Genomic DNA, 16,915 nt, shown 5'->3' on the forward strand with positions numbered 1-16,915 from the left:
CTCAGGATGTCCCGAAGCACCTTACAGCCAGTCAGGTACATTTGAAATGCAGTCACTGTTGTCATTTTTGGGAAACATGGTAACCAGTTTGCAAACAACAAGGTCCCACAAACTACAATGACCAGATACCAACTTTCATGATTTTAATTGATCAGAGTGGGAGGAGGCTCATGTGTAGTACGAACTGCTTGATCTGTAGGTAACTCCTTCCCATTGAGAGATGTTTCATGTGCAGTCATATCGTATAAACCCATTTTACACGATGGACAAAAGCTGAAATGGCTTCCGGTGTGCGAAGGGGACGTGAGAGCCATTGTGGGCCTGTCAGGCTGGGGTGCTGGATGAGCAGGAAAGGATAGAGGTGGCTGCATATGGCAAAAGCTGTCGTTTGCGCTGAATGCAGAGTGGGAGGTTAGAAAAGAGGGCATTAGAATACTGGCATCTGGGAGGTGGCAGAGGTAAGGATGAAATAGTGATCAAACACCCCAGTTTTGTCGGGACACTACCAGTTTTTCATTAAATGTCTCAACGTCCCAACAATTTGTTCAAAATTGCTCAATGTTCCAGTTTGCAGCTTTTCCCTCTTTACATAACCCATATCAGAGATCTCCGTCAGCACTTCACCTTTTCACACAGCATCAGTGGCTCTCCTCTTCACTCCCTCTTCCCTCTTCTTCATCTCACATTCCATTTACTGTCAGCAAACCCAGAAAGAACCCTCCCAGCTGCACGCTGCAAATCGGGGTGCTGACCATTAGACAGCTGGGGTGCAACACTCCCAAATGCACAGAAATCCTTCGCACCAGCATCCAGAGCCAGAACCAGACTGGTTTTCAATGGAACAACTTTTTGCCGCCCTGGTTGCTTCACCTTTCAGTGATCTGATTGGTCACTCTGTCAGAATGCTCCAATTGACCAAACAGGGATTCCATGGAGGAGACCAGCGGGGGAGAGTGTGGGAGAGGCGGAGACCAGCGGGGGCGAGCGTGGGAGAGGCGGAGACCAGCGGGGGAGAGCGTGGGAGAGGCGGAGACCAGCGGGGGAGAGCGTGGGAGAGGCGGAGACCAGCGGGGGAGAGCGTGGGAGAGGCGGAGACCAGCGGGGGAGAGCGTGGGAGAGGCGGAGACCAGCGGGGGAGAGCGTGGGAGAGGCGGAGACCAGCGGAGGAGAGCGTGGGAGAGGCGGAGACCAGAGGGGGAGAGCGTGGGAGAGGCGGAGACCAGCGGGGGAGAGCGTGGGAGAGGCGGAGACCAGCGGGGGAGAGCGTGGGAGAGGCGGAGACCAGCGGGGGAGAGCGTGGAAGAGGCGGAGACCAGCGGGGGAGAGCGTGGGAGAGGCGGAGACCAGCGGGGGAGAGCGTGGGAGAGGCGGAGACCAGCGGGGGAGAGCGTGGGAGTGGCGGAGACCAGCGGGGGAGAGCGTGGGAGTGGCGGAGACCAGCGGGGGCGAGCGTGGGAGAGGCGGAGACCAGCGGGGGAGAGCGTGGGAGAGGCGGAGACCAGCGGGGGAGAGCGTGGGAGAGGCGGAGACCAGCGGGGGAGAGCGTGGGAGAGGCGGAGACCAGCGAGGGAGAGCGTGGGAGAGGCAGAGACCAGCGAGGGAGAGCGTGGGAGAGGCGGAGACCAGCGGGGGAGAGCGTGGGAGAGGCAGAGACCAGCGGGGGAGAGCGTGGGAGAGGTAGAGACCAGCGGGGGAGAGCGTGGGAGAGGCAGAGACCAGCGGGGGAGAGCGTGGGAGAGGCAGAGGCCAGATTGGGAGAACATGGGAGGAACAGAGGCCAGATTGGGAGAACACGGGAGAGGTGGAGGCCAGTGGGAGAGGCACTTATTTATAGGAGACACTGGGGTTAATTTACCCCAATGACCTATAAATGAACCCCATGACCACCTGGGATCTGGGAGGGATTCAGGCTCCAGGTGATGACAGAAGATTGACAGCAGCGTCCACCAACCGAAAACCACACTTGATGAGGTAGTCGGACGGCACCCATTGGTAAACCACCAATCAGTGCTGAGGAAGGTGGTGGGCAAGTTTGGTTGAACTGTGGCACATTTAGTCGAACTTCTCATTGAAAAATTGATTGCTTTCCTTCTTGCGGCTCTCAGTGCAAACAAAAACTCCCACACTTGAGGTACGTTTGCTATTTTAAAATCCAGCTTCTAGCTGGAAACACCTATTCTTAGAACCCAATCTGCAAATGAAAATAAACAAGGATTTTAACTGGATGGTCTTGTTATTTGTGTGTTACACAGTAAAAAGTTTGAGTGGAATAGAGGATTCTGAGATCTTGTTACAAACAAAGCCTTGGTTCAGATTTTTTAAGAAAATGGGGCAGAAAGGTCACTAACAAAAGTGTGTGGGTTGTAACTGTTGTCTTCAATAATTAGGTATATTCGTCGGATTCCCTACTCTGGCTGGACATACTCCGGGAGATGTCCTCACATGACTTCCTACCTTCAACTTCCCCTCCCACAGACTCCTGCCATTGGCCACCCAACATGTCAATCATCTCGGAGCCCTGCCTTCTGAAGGCTTTTCAATGTGTCCCATTTTTGACTTTTGAAAATCTGGTCGCCCTAATGGATAAGGATTTGAGTGTTGGACCCTGGGCTCACAATTTTTCATGGGCGGGAATGGGTGGTCTTGATGAAAAAGAAAGTAACACTTGCATTTATATAGCACCTTTCACAGCCAGGACGTCCTAAAGTGCTTTACATCGGATGAAGTACTTTTGAAGGATAGTCACTATTGCAACTCGGCAGCCAGTTTGCACACAGCATGATCCCACAAACAGCAATGTGCTAATGACTAGGCAGTTTGTTTTAGTGATGTTGATTGAGGGCTACATGTTGCCCAAGATACTGTGGAGAACTCGCCTGCTCTTCTTTGGAATAGCACCATTCGATTTTACATATCCACCTGTGAGAGCAGACAGAACCTCAGTTTAACGTTTCATCCAAAAGATAGCACCGCTGACAATGCAGCACTCACTCACTACTGCACTCAGCCTGGATTACATGCACAAGCTGCTGGAGTGGGATTTGAACCCACAGCCTCTGACCTTGGGGCAGGAGTGCTACTGAGCCACCTGCATCAGATGGGAGATGAAGTCTTCAGTTTGCTATTTGTAGAACCATCAGAAGGACAAGTACGGAGGACACTTAGCGGGTAGGAATCTGAAATAAAAACACTAAAGTTCTGGAAAAAGCAGGAATCTCCTCTCCAAACCCCCTACTTCCATCACAGGAAGGGATGACTCCATTTTAAAGGCTGGTTTCAGTGTGTAGTACTTTTCTCCATTATTGGGTGGGAAATCATGAGCTAAGGAATTTGGTTTCCATAGCAACAGGTCACATGCAGCTTCTCAAGGGTATGTAATTGTCCCTAAGAAAATGCATCTGTGTGCAGTTCTGTTTCATAAATTTGGCAAGTGTTGCGTGTGTACAGCCTTCACCATCTGCTAAGCAGCAAGCTCAAAGAACAAAGAACAAAGAAAAGTACAGCACAGGAACAGGCCTTTCGGCCCTCCAAGCCTGCGCCAATCATATTGCCCGTCAACTAAAACATTTTGCACTTCTGGGGTCCGTATCCCTCTATTCCCATCCTATTCATGTATTTGTCAAGCTGCCTCTTAAACACCACTAAAAAAACAGAGAAAAAAACAAATTGCATTTATGTAGCCCTTTTCTGGACATCCCCAGATCCAGCCAAATGGAGCATTTTTTTTTGACATGTAGCCACTGTTGTACTGTAGGAAACACAGCTGATAATTTGTGCATAGCAAGATCCCACAAGCATCAATGTGACAATGATCAGATGATCTGTTTTAATGATGTTGGTTCAAAGGTGGATATTGATTGAGGGCACTGGAGAGATGTCCCGTGCTCTTCTCCAAACAGTGCCACATCCATCTGAGAGGGCAGGGCTTCAATTCATCAGGAAGGCAGCACCAACAACAATACAGCTCCCCTCTCAGTACTGCACTGGAACGTCAGCCCAGATTTAATGCTCAAGTATCCATCATGTAACTGGAACACACACAACCTTCTGGGGCAGAAACAAGAGTGCAACCCACTGCATCACACCTGACACCAAAGTCTAGATCTAAACTTCAGTAGCACCTAAAAGTGGGGAAAACCATGACATGTAAGAGTCACCCGCAAATAACTGCCTGCTTTTATCCCTAATCACTTTCTCATTTTCTCCCATCTATGATAATAAACCGTTAGGTTAGAATTGATGTTCAGATTACCAAGCACCACTGCCCCCCCAATCTTGTTGCCCCTTCCCCATCCACCATTTTTGTTAGTCACATGGAGGAGGCCACTTAACCCCAACCTCTTCTGCCATTCAATTAGATCATGGGTAATCTAAGATAAGGCATTAATGTAATTCCACCATTAGATGCCTCCGATAAACAATTGTGAATTATATTATAGTGCACTAATCTATATTAAATTCTATCTAATGGTGGCTTGGTTCTTCTACTGACTACTTGCTGTATCACTGAGCACTAACTGGACCAGGTGGGCCTTAGCTCATTCCCCAGTCTCAGTGTTTAGGGTGTTATGATTAACCTCCTTCCCCGAGTGGGGAGAAGTTTAGGGTTCCCACTCCTGGTTACCAGTGACGCTTCCCTCCTCCTTCTTGGAAGCATTTGATATGGGATAAAGAGAGGATTCTGCTGGGCTGTGATGGCACCCATGGTTGATTGGCCTCATCCATGCTCATCATCCAGACTCACACATGGACAATGGCCACTTGGTCTCAGATGAGGTATGAGGTGGCTGTCAGAAGAGGTGAAGGGAGACATGAAAACTGGAGAAGTGAGGAGGTGCGGGCCTAGGTATTGTGTGGGGATCGGATGAGACTATGCTGCTCTCCATGGTTGATGGCACTATTCTGAGGTGATTTCCTAGTTGATTTGACTCTGAACTGGGGCAATGACCTAACAAGAACAGTCTGTTCAGCGTAGGGGGTGATATTCCTCTCCTTACTGACGAATGGAGGATAGTTCATTCACTGGATGTATGGCTACGTCGTTGCTAACCATTCCCATTTTCTCTTAAGCAGGAGTGGCAGAAACTTAACTATGACATACACACTTCACGGCAGGCTCGACGACAGCTGAGAAATCGCTGGAAACAGATCTTGGAAGATTTAGGTAAGGCCCTTGGTGCTGTGTATAAGTCTCTTGTGGCTGGGTTATTCCATAAACGGCTGCTGAAGCCCCATTCACCTTGTACTGTGCTGCACTCCTGCTATGGAGACATTGATCTAAAGGAAGCCCACCTCAGGCCTGCCTCTGGGCTCTTCCTCAATTACAATGTTCCCATGCACCCCCAACCCCGACCCCACCGCTTTCTCTTTAGTCTTCACTCTGCTTTCCGTTCCTTCCCTCTCTTCCTCTGCCGACCCTCGCTGAAGCTCATTCTGTTACCTCCATAAACCATCCCTGGACCTTACCTGAGCCCCAAAGCCCACCTTTCATGTGGGAGCCTGAACAGCGGGTTTCAGTGGGCAGGTCCACCATGGTGGGGGAGGGGAGGGGGGGGTGGGTGGGTGTTGGTTGGGGGGCACCACAGCTCAACCCAACCCAAACCTATTCTCATCTTGCTGGGTGGAAACACTGAGTAACTGGGGCATGAGCCAGGAGGTTTGGGGTGGTGAATTTAACAGAGGCACTGGCACCTCTTGGTAGAATCAAAGCTGAGGCCCTCCTGGCCTGTACAGCACATTGCATCCAATTAACGTAGTATTTAGTGCGGACCGGTCCGGTGTCCAGCGTGCAGATTGGGATCAGCTGTGATAGTCCCATCCCTCCATTGGTTGAATGACTTATTAGCATTCATCATCCAGGCACCCCCTCCCCCGCCCCCAAGCTCCACCTTCCTCAGATAGAAAACAAAAAGACCCACACTGGAGGACCCCGCTCCCCCATACAGTGCCTGATCGGTATTGCAGCTCAGCCTTCTGCATTCATGTCATTCCCAGAGGAAGCATGGCATGTATCATTACGCTACAAAACCAATCCATGTGCCCTTGTGATAACAGCAGATTCATTGGCATGAAGCCACAGATTATTTTAGGTGTGCCACAGCAAGTAGTGAGCACTGGTGGCACCAGCATTCCACTCTTGTTATCCTTTAGAACTGGCAAAAAGTGATTGTCCAGTGTGTGGTGAGGAAATGAGGAGACCAAGATGTGACAGCAGCCCTTACCCTACATCTTCAGAAAGATCATCTTCAGATATCTCCTGGCTGCTGCAAATAAAAACAGGGATTGGTATTTGGCAGTGCAGGAGGAAACCATTCAGCCCATCATCTTCCTGAAAGAGCTCTCCACTGGGTCCCGGTCCCATTCACCTGACATTTCCCCATCATGCTTTTTAAACTTTTGATTTCAAATTATCTCCCCACATCCGTTTTTAAAAGAATTGCTGGATCCGCTTCCTTCCGCGATTTTAAATTGACATCGTCTAGTTACCAACCCGCTCAGACCAGTGGAAACAAATCTTTCCCACTAAACTCCAACGGCCGAATGCCTCATTGTTTTAAACACATCTGCCGCTTCACCTCATGGTACAGGATAAAAGAGCGTGAGGAGAGCGGCGGAGACACAGGATAAAAGAATGTGAAGACAGCAGAGACACAGGATAAAAGGTCAGGAGGAGAGTGGAGACATAGGATAAAAGAGCATGAGGAGAGCGGGAACACAGGATAAAAGATGACAAGGAGAGTGGAGACACAGGATTAAAGAGTGCGAGGAGAGCGGAGACACAGGATTAAAGAGTGTGAGGAGAGCGGGAACACAGGATAAAAGATGACAAGGAGAGTGGAGACACAGGATTAAAGAGCGCGAGGAGAGCGGAGACACAGGATTAAAGAGTGTGAGGAGAGCAGAGACACAGGATTAAAGAGCGCGAGGAGAGCGGAGACACAGGATTAAAGAGCGTGAGGAGATCAGAGACACAGGATTAAAGAGTGTGAGGAGAGCAGAGACACAGGATTAAAGAGCGCGAGGAGAGCGGAGACACAGGATTAAAGAGTGTGAGGAGAGTGGAGACACAGGATTAAAGAGTGTGAGGAGAGCAGAGACACAGGATTAAAGAGTGTGAGGAGAGCAGAGACACAGGATTAAAGAGCGTGAGGAGAGCAGAGACACAGGATTAAAGAGTGTGAGGAGAGCGGAGACACAGGATTAAAGAGTGTGAGGAGAGCAGAGACACAGGATTAAGGAGCGCGAGGAGAGCAGAGACACAGGATTAAAGAGCATGACAACATACTTTATAGTTAAGAAGCATATAACCTTAGCTGTCAGTGGAGAGGAGCTTGCAGTGTGAGGGGCAGGATCCAGTTTTTATGATCCATATAGGTACCAATGACATAGGTAGAACTAGGAAAGAGGTTCAGCAAAGTCAGTATGAGGAGCTAGGTACCAAATTATGAAGCAGAACCTCAAAGGACCTCAAATCTCTGGATTATTACCTGAGCCATGTGCAAATTGGCATAGGTCAAATAAGATTAGAGAGACAAATGCATGGCTCAAAGGCTGGAGAAGTTGGTTCCGGTTTGTGGGGCACTGGCATCAGTATTGGGGAAAGTGGGGGCTGTACCGTTGGGATGGTTTACACCTAAACCATGCTGGGACGAGTGTCCTCACATGTAGCATAACTAGGGAAGTAGAGAGGACTTTAAACTAAACAAGAGGGGTGAGGGATCAAGTTTGGGTAGATGTAGCAATTCAAGGTGTAGGGTCAAGACAAGAGAGCAAAATAGTAATATGAGAAATGAGAGTCAGAGAATGGCAGAAAGAGACAGTGAGAAAAAAAACCTAAGAACTCATCAACAGTCAAGACTAGATGTTACAAAGGTAACAAAAAGACAAAATTGAAGGCTCTCTGTCTGAATGCACGTAGCATTCATAACAAAGTAAATGAATTGATGGCCCACATTGAAGTAAATAAATATGATCTGATAGCAGTTACAAAGACCTGGCTGCAGGATGATAAAGGCTGGGTCCTTGTTCGGCAAGTGTTATCGGGGTTAGATGGGAATGTGGAAATTGAAACGCAAGATCAGCCATGGTCTTATTGAATGGCAGAGCAGGCTCGAGGGGCTGAATGGTCTACTCCTGTTCCTATTTCTTATGTTCTTATTTGACCTCATGTTGTCATGGTGAGTTTACTCTTCGATAGGAAAAGCTGATGGTCTTTGAGCCTCTTTTAGAATTCCTTGCTCGGGGAGTGTTAGGCTTTAGTTCGGAGGACTGAAGCAGAAAGGAGGTGAAGGTTACACTACAGTTATATAAAGGCTGGTTAGATCCCATATGGAGGATTGCACTGAGCTCTCTGCATTGCTCCTCAGGAAGTGGGGACTGTGCATATTCACCAGCATTACACTGGGGCTTAAAAGGTTAAATTATGAAGTCATGTTGAAAGGCGAGACTTGCATTCCTTCACGCATTGAAGATTAAAGGCTGATCTAATTAAGATGTTTACAGTGATTATGGGATTCTATAGGGCAGATATATTTGTATTTTGGAAAGGCCACATGATAGACTCATGACTAAGGTCGGAACTTGTGAAGTCAGGGGAAAAGTCACAGATTAGATAGCAAGCGGGCTCACACAACAGAAGTCAGAGAGGAGAGTTTAAGGCCAGTTACTCAGGGCAGAATTTTCCGTGCCCGCTGGCGTTGGGCGTCACGGCGGGTGTGAGTGGACAATATGGCGGGAAGGCTAAAAATTGGTTTCACGCCATTGTGAAACCAGTTTGCGATCGGCTGCTCCACCTTTCAATGGTAGGCCGTCTTTCCTGCTGCTGCATGGGCGTCATTTTAATACATCTGCATATTATTATAAGCCCAGCTCGCCTGGATCATCCCCCACTCCCCACGTCAAATTTACCACCCACATTGGCAGGAAAGCACAGCGCTGCAGAACACGTCTTGACAAGTGTAACGTGTAGAAGTCGGGACTTACCATTAGGGCCATGCTCACATTGCAGACATCCGGGGAGCAGAAGGTGCTGGAGCCCTACAGTTACCAAGCCCTAGAGGAACACATACATCGCATGCTGGGTGGGTTTATATGGACATGGCTCCACCACGAAGCAGCTCACAGAAGGTGGATGGTCACTGCTGAGGGTCTGCTTCGGGACTTGGCCATGGCCTGCTATGGATGATTGTTGAGGGGGTGGAGGGGAAGGTGTAGGTCTGACTGGGAGAAAAAGGTGTGTTGGGGGTGGGGGGGGTCGAGGCCGGGAGGCGGGGGACAAAGATGTTGGGGTGTGAGGTTAGGAGTGGGGGGAATGAAGTGTTAGGTTGGGAGAGGGGCAACAAAGGTGTTGGGGGTGAGGTTGTGGGGGAACGAAGGTGTCGGGGGTTAAGGTTGAGAGGGGGGAGAGAGTACAGGAGGAGGATGGATAATGGGAGAATGCGGCAACTGGGGAGGAAGGTGTAAGGGAAGGAGCTCAGAGAGGGGAAGGAGTTTGGAGCAGGGGAGAAAGGAGTAAGAGGATGAAGAAGGAGTCCAGGGAGAGGAAGGAGTCTGGGGACAGGAAGGAGTAAGGCCATGATGTCCAGGTGACTGTGCAAGGAAGGTGCCTGTGGAGTCAATGACTGTCTCCTGGAAAGCAAGATGAGGGTGGGCATGGTAGGAGGTAATAGTGAGAATGACAGAGGGCAGAGAAAGGCAGTAGGGTGGGAGGGTAAGGGTTCAATGGTATCGGTAGAAGGATTGGCGAGAGTGGTTGGTGGGAACCCGGAGGCAGACACGGACCCTGGAGGTGGGAATGAGGAGATTGGGGAGGTGAATGTGGATGGGGGTGGGAATTTTGGGAAGGTAGGGAATGTACACGTCCACCTGGACATCCATGAAAGAAAGGGGTTGTAGCTGGTAGGTGACGGTGGGGAGGTGGAAGGTGATACCAGTGGGGTTGACAGTGATGGGGTAAAGGACGGAGGAGCAAAAGACAAATGTTGCACACACCATGCTTCTAAAACCGAAAGTGAGAGGAGCCTTGTGTTGGGCGGGAACAGGTGCTGCATTGGAGTGTGATCAGTGGGTTGGGCAGAGATGCAGGGCAGCTCAGATAGACAACTGAACCCCAGCAGGCAGCATTGAAAATGCTCAGGACATTGAGATGAGTGTGTTACGGGAAGGCTCCGTGTGCGTGGGAGAATGCTTGCACAAGGCTTGGAAAGACCCTGCCACGCACAAACTTCCTCTTCCTGAATCATTCATGGTCCAGCTGCGTGCAGCTGAACTGCTAGTGGAGGGGGGAAGGGGGGGGCGCGGATACAGTGGGTGGACTGTCAATGAAACTGAAAGACACCATTACACATTATTCAGTGAAAGAGAAAATATTTTCAGATTATAAAGTGACAAAATGTGATCACCTGGGCAACCAAAGATGATCAGAATTTCTTAACTTTTCTAGGCCTAACACTTCTAGGTGCTGCCCTGACATCTGTAGCAGGGGTGGAGACAGCCTATGCCATGGTTGGCCTTGTTGTCTCTGATGACTTTGGCGTGGGTCCTCTGGAGAGCCGAGGCCTTGGGGGGTCCCACTTGCTTTGGCTGTCCTCCTAAGGGCCAGCTGCCCCCTCTGCGGTGACAGAGGATGAGGTTGAGAGGGTCATGGGCAAAGGGGACTCAGAGGGGGAGCAGAGGCTCTGAGATTCCTGAGTGGATGACCCAGGAGTGTCCAGCTGCCGCTCCTCCTCACTTCTGGTGCCCAAGGGCCCTGACCTGACTCCTTGAGGGGAAGGGGCATCGGGAGGAACGTCGAGGTGCCCCATTTCCCTCTCGTGTTGCCACTGCAACAAGTCAGCCATGGTTACCGTGAAGGAATGCAGATCTGTGTGCAACCTGGTGTTCTGCTGGACCAGAGTCTCCATTGTGTCCACCACCCATCCAATGGAGACCTCCATGCACACAAATGTGGGCACCACTTCATCAGAGAGCAGGCGGACACACTCCTCCGACTCGCCTACCACTCTGTTGAGGGCTTCCAACAGCTCTGCGTGATGTTCCCCTGCCTTCTGCTGACTCTCCAGGATGAGTTGAAGGCCGAATTCAGAAGCTCGTCATCTGACTCGGACCTCACAGATGCCTTTTGCCCAGCAGTCCTCCGAGTGTCGGGGAGCTTAGCTGATCCTGCCTCCTACAGTGAACATGTGTCCATGCGGTGACCACCAGATTATGAACCTGAGCCTGCTCTAGATCTAGGTCCCACCAAGATGTATGTCTCTGCGCTGGTGGAGGGTGAGGGTAAGCGCTGTGATGGGTCTTGCACGCTGCTTATTTCCAGCTCTTCAGTGAAGGAGGTGTCCTCCTGGCTGGAGGTGAGGACCTGGATGGAGCTGAGGGACTGGCTGGCTGAGGGTGTCAGTCGCTTGGCAGAGCTCCCTGTGAACCAAAGTAGAGATAATTAGTGCAGGGCAGCAGAGTCAAAAGCAGGAGGGAGAGCACTCACAGTTGCGTTGAGAGAGGGGTGATGTGGTGCAGGATCCTTAGGTAGGTGATCGTCGCCACCCTCACCGTCACAGCAGGCACGGTCCACATCCTCACCAGACAGCACGATGGCACACTTCTCAAAGTGAGTGAGGGGCCTAATGTGGGCCACTCCACCCCCGGTCTAGGAGCTCTCCCTGCTGATGTGAGCAGGCTTCTCCTGCATGAAAACAGATGGAGAGAGTGTGAGCAGGATGCATGACACTGCGTGGAATGTTTGTGTGGAGCCATGGACGGGATGGGGACATGAGCTCCAGAGGATATGAGCCTGATGGAGATGTGAGAGTGTGTGTGAGAGTTAGTGCTGTTGTCCCTTGAGATGTGTGGCCCCTGTGGAAGTGTGATGGGTTTGTGAGTGTGTGAGTTGAGAGTGATGAGAAGAGTGACTTAACCTGGTGGAACAGAGATCACTCATCCTCTTTTGGCACTGGGTGGTGCTGACCACCACTGCCACTGCCTCCCATGCTGGATTTGTCACCTTGCATGCTGGCCTTCGCCCAGAGCAGGGGTAGAGGACATCATGGCGAGCCTCCACAGCATCCAAAAGGCATTCCAGGGACGTAACACTGAATCAGGGGGCTGCAGTCTTCTTGCCTTTCAGGGTCATGTCTTCCGTGCAGCAGTCCTGGGCTGGACGCACTGAGAAGTGTGCGCACGGCTGCACTTTAAACATGGCTCCCGGCACGCTGTAGTGGCGAGGTGATGGGGTGGCAAGCGAATGAGAGTCCACCTGCCAGCGAAATGGTGTGTTTCCTGGGAATGCGTGATTAATGAGGTGGGATTGGGATGATACAGCGTGAAAAGCCGCCATTGCAGCCGGTAGGTAAAACATTCTTTCTCCTGCCCACTACCGCACTCAGTGCAAATCTGGGATGATTCCGCCTTCAGACTGGCTGAAGGTGGGAAATGATGTTCATCAAGGATCTGTGCTGGGGCCACTGCTGTTCACCATTTTCCCAAAGGAGTGGGACTCTGGAATCAGAAGCACTGTTTCAAACTTTGCAGGCGACATCAAATTGGTAGGTATTGTTCGGACAAAGGAGGGGGACAGACACACAAATCACTAAAAAATAACAAGGCAGATTAACAAGTCCATTTTTAAAATAGCAAACCAAACACTGGGATGGAATTGTAAAGCAGGGATATTATATTGAACTTGTATAGACTCTTGGTTGGGCCACACTTGAAGTGGACTGTGAACAATTCTGGTGTTTATATTATGATAAAGCTGGAGAGGTGCAAGCAAAAATGCAACAGCAAAAAAATTCACAAAGATGAGACCAGAATAGAGAGGTTAAAACTAGTTGGAAAGGTTGGACAGGCTGGGATCCTTTTCTCTGAAAAGGAGATGACTGATGGGTGACCTGGTCGATTGGAGATAAAGAAAGATAGGGTGGACCTACAAAAAATATTGCCACTTGTCAGGGGAGAGTCAAAAATGAAAGGCCATAAATAGAAGATGGCCAGTAATAAATGCAATAGGGAATTCAGGAGAAACTTCTTTATTCAGAGTGATGAGAATGTGTGTATCACTACCACATGGAGCAATTGCATAGATGCATTTAAGAGGAAGCTAGATAAACACATGAGAGAGAAATGAATAGAAGGTGGTATGATAGGGTTAGGTCAAGAGGGATGGGAGGAGGCTTATATGGAGCATAGACACTGGCACTGACCAGTTTGGCTGAATGGCTGATTTCTGTGCAGTGAACTCTTTGCTGCATCATTCGATAACCCTCAACAGGCTCATGGTGTCCGATTAACCACTACAGTTGGCAGCAGGTAAACTTCATGTTGCCTGCTAATTCAGATGATTTTAGCCAGAGCTAAGAGTGCTCTTGAATTGCACGCCTAAGAAGTGGTGTGCAAAATCATGAGAGACTAGCACGAGTTAAAACTGGACTGTGCTGCTTAAAACCAGTGTCCCTCTTGAAGTGAAGGTGCATTGTGGTCGGAGCAGGAGCTGGAAGTCATTCTGCAACTGATTCTGACCTGGGAAAGGCAGAACCAAAAGAGAAAATGGGTTCCAAGATTTTCTGATGCTGCACTGGTAGCCTTGCTTATGGAAGTGCAGAGGACGAGTGACATACTGTATCCACAGGGGGCCAGGAGACACTCCAGCCAAACTGTGAAAGGAGTGAGACTGATTGTCGTGACAGTCATTGCCAAAAGTCAAGCCCCCATTGTAGTGCCGCAAGAAATTCAATGACCTCACACGAGTGCTCAAGGTCAGTGAATGCATCTTCAAATGCCTTATCCCACCAACTGCACCACGAACCTCAGACATTCCTCAATGCACCACACCCCCATCACATACCTACCAACACACTATCAATCAGGACTCATGCCTAACATTCGTAGCTTCTTCTCACCCTCTGGCACTTAATACTGCCGTAAGCCTCGCAGTCACACCTCACAGCTAGCATACACTGCCAGCTATTCAACCATGACAGAGACATCATCCAAACACATTGTACTCACTGATACACTTCCCTCTCTTGCAGCACAAGGTGATGCGGCACCAAAAGCAGCTGGTGCTAACCAGCGGTGGGGAAAGGCTCGGCTGCATGTCTTCATCCTGATGAAGTTTTTGGAGTGGCCATCGCTGAGTCAGTAGCCCGTGGCCAGGGTGAAACCATCAAAGCTGACGGTATCCTTACACCGAACCTTCCTCTCATATCCCAGTCCCCACTTTCCCCCTCATCACACAATCTCTTCTGATTTACAAGCTGCAGACGGTGTAGGCAGACACTTCTTATTTTCTTCCCTGGCCTCTCCACAATCCTGCCCCTTGCGCCTTTCTTTCAGATACCCAAGAACCACCACCTGGCCAGACAGAGATACGAGAGGGAGGAGAGACTAAGATGAAGAAAGACTGTCACTCTCTCTCATACTTGCAGCCACTAGCTTAGTTATGTATACTTTAGAGGATAGCTTAGAGGAGGGATCTGGGTGTAGTATCACACCAGGCATGAATGACTGATGGCCAGGACAGGGTACAAGGGTGATACAGCTGTCAGCTCCCCCAAGGGCGAGTTCACACATGGGTTTTGCTGCAGAGGACTCAGATGAGACCCTCAATGGGGCAGCCTATAGAAGAAGGCTGGTGGATATGCACAATGTAATAGCAGCCTCCCTCCCCCCCAACATTGAGGACAGTGGACTGCTGCAGAATGAAAGCATCATGACTGCTGCCAGGCTGTTGGTCATTGACCTGCATGATACACTGTTTATGGCTGCCCACCAGTCGGCCATTGAGAGAGTGTACTCACTTTTGGTTGGGTTACTTCTTAGAGTTGACACGCTAACGCCCGCAGAGCGATTATGTATGCGTTCGATAGCACCCTGAACATGGCAACTCCTGTAATCCTTATGAAGTCACATGCTCACGCCACCTGCTTCTCGTTGGCAAGAGAGGATGAAATGTATTCACAGAGTGCCAATGCCAATGATCTACCGCCCTTATGTAAATGGATGGCAAACTGCAAGATGTTGCAAATATTGTCAGCTCCAGTCTGGAGGGACCAGACACATAAACGTTCATGGCCACAGTCACTTTCATAGACACTGGCGATGTCATCCTTGCCCTGCTTTGAGGGTGCAGCAGGTAGCAGATATCAGTAAGTTTGCCCTTAGTGAAGTGTAAATATCTAATACGTTGTTCCTTACTGAGGTTCAGGTAGGTGAATTATTTCCTGAACAGTCTAGGTGGATGTGGCCTCCTGCTAAGAGCCCTTCTCCCCTTCCTCCTCCTCCCTCTTCTAGCAGCTTGTCCTGCTCTGTGTTACCTCTGCTCACTCACCCTGTCATGCTGTAGTCCAAAGGGAATGCTTACTGCTGTACCCATGTATGGGAATAAATGGTTTGTGCAGAATCCTTGAAGTCAGGAGACTATAGCAACTTGAAACAACTCTAAAAACCATTAAACACTTCTAGAAACTCAGCAACAGCAGTAGAAATCAATCAGCAACTAGCCTGTAAGTAGTCGATGATCCCTTTAAAAAGGATTGGTGGAGGGTCCTTCCTGCTGCTGAAGGTGTGTTCAGCTGTGTGAGGTAAGGAAAGGGAGTCACCTAGATGTTAAGCTCCAAAATGGAAGCACTGGTATCAAATCAGCATTACGCACTGATTGATGTCACGATCTGCCTACTCCGCATCCTTCCCTGTATTGTGATCTAATACTCTCACCAAAATGGTGACTGGCACAGCTAACACCAGAAGTGTGCACCTGCACCACTGAGGCCATTTTGAAGACAAAATGACACCCCTAGCACTGAAAAACTGGTCGCCGAAATTCACAATTCAATGTAAAATTGAGAGAAGCTATTTCTTCTGGCTGGGGAGTCACGAACATGTGGCATTACCTGAAAATTAGAGCTGAACCTTTCAGAGATCTAGAACTCTCTGGATCTCTCTCCCTCAAAACGTTCTTTAGGCCAGATCAATTAAACTTTTCAAAACTGAGATTGATAGATTTTGGAAAAAAACAAAAATTGTTGGAAAAACTGAGCAGTGGGATGCTCTCCACAGCATTTGTGAAGAGAAAGACAGAGCGAATGTTTTGAGTCCGTATGACTCTTCTTCAGAACTAAAGAGAAGTAAAAATGTGGTGAAATATATGCTGTTTAAGGGGGGGGGTGGAACAGGTGAAGCTGGATAGAAGGCCAGTGATAGGTGGAGGCAAAGGAGAGATTGTGAAAGATGTCAAAAACAAAAGGTCGAAGGGGTGTTGATGGTGGTGATACTGGCTAAAGGAGGTGCTAATGGTGACATTAAGAGTAGAAAGCAGGATGAGCAAGTGACAGGCGGCCCTAGTGGGGGTGGGGTGGGGGGAGGAGGGGATGGTGTGGGAGAAAAGATCAAAATAGGCTAACAGGTAGGGATAAAACAATGAATGGAAATAAATTTTAAAAATAAGAATAATAATAAAAATAGGTGGGAAAAAAAAAATATATATAAAAGTTTAAAAATAAATATTTGATAAAAGGGGATCAGAATGGAGTGAGGATTGAGGAGAGGGTTCACGATCTGAAGTTGTTGAACCCAATATTCAGTCCGGAAGGCTGTAAAGTACCTAGTCGGAAGATGAGGTGCTGTTCCTCTAGTTTGCGTTGAGCTTCACTGGAACATTGCAGCAGGCCAAGCTCGAACATGTGGCAATTAGAGCAGGGCGGTGTGTTGAAATGGCAAGCGACAGGAAGGTCTGGGTCATACTTGCGGACAGACCGAAGGTGTTCCGCAAAGCGGTCACCCAGCCTGCGTTTGGTCTCTCCAATGTAGAGGAAACTGCATTGGGAGCAGTGAATGCAGTAGACCAAATTGAGGGAAGTGCAAGTGAAGCGCTGCTTCACTTGAAAGGAGTGTTTGGGCCCTTGGACGGTGAGGAGGGGGAAACTAA

General features: G+C 49.4%; 1 protein-coding gene across 1 annotated transcript in view; it reads left to right on the forward strand.

Moving 5' to 3' along the window:
- LOC144686254 (melanoregulin-like) overlaps window positions 1–16,915 on the forward strand; it is a 59,506-nt gene that overhangs the window by 21,236 nt on the left and 21,355 nt on the right. The window contains exon 3 of the mRNA XM_078551347.1: window positions 5,074–5,164. Within this exon, the coding sequence (XP_078407473.1) occupies window positions 5,074–5,164 (91 nt within the window). The remainder of the gene's footprint in view (window positions 1–5,073; window positions 5,165–16,915) is intronic.

This window comes from Cetorhinus maximus, chromosome 11, assembly GCF_964194155.1.
Source record: "Cetorhinus maximus chromosome 11, sCetMax3.hap1.1, whole genome shotgun sequence".
Lineage (NCBI taxonomy): Eukaryota > Metazoa > Chordata > Chondrichthyes > Lamniformes > Cetorhinidae > Cetorhinus > Cetorhinus maximus.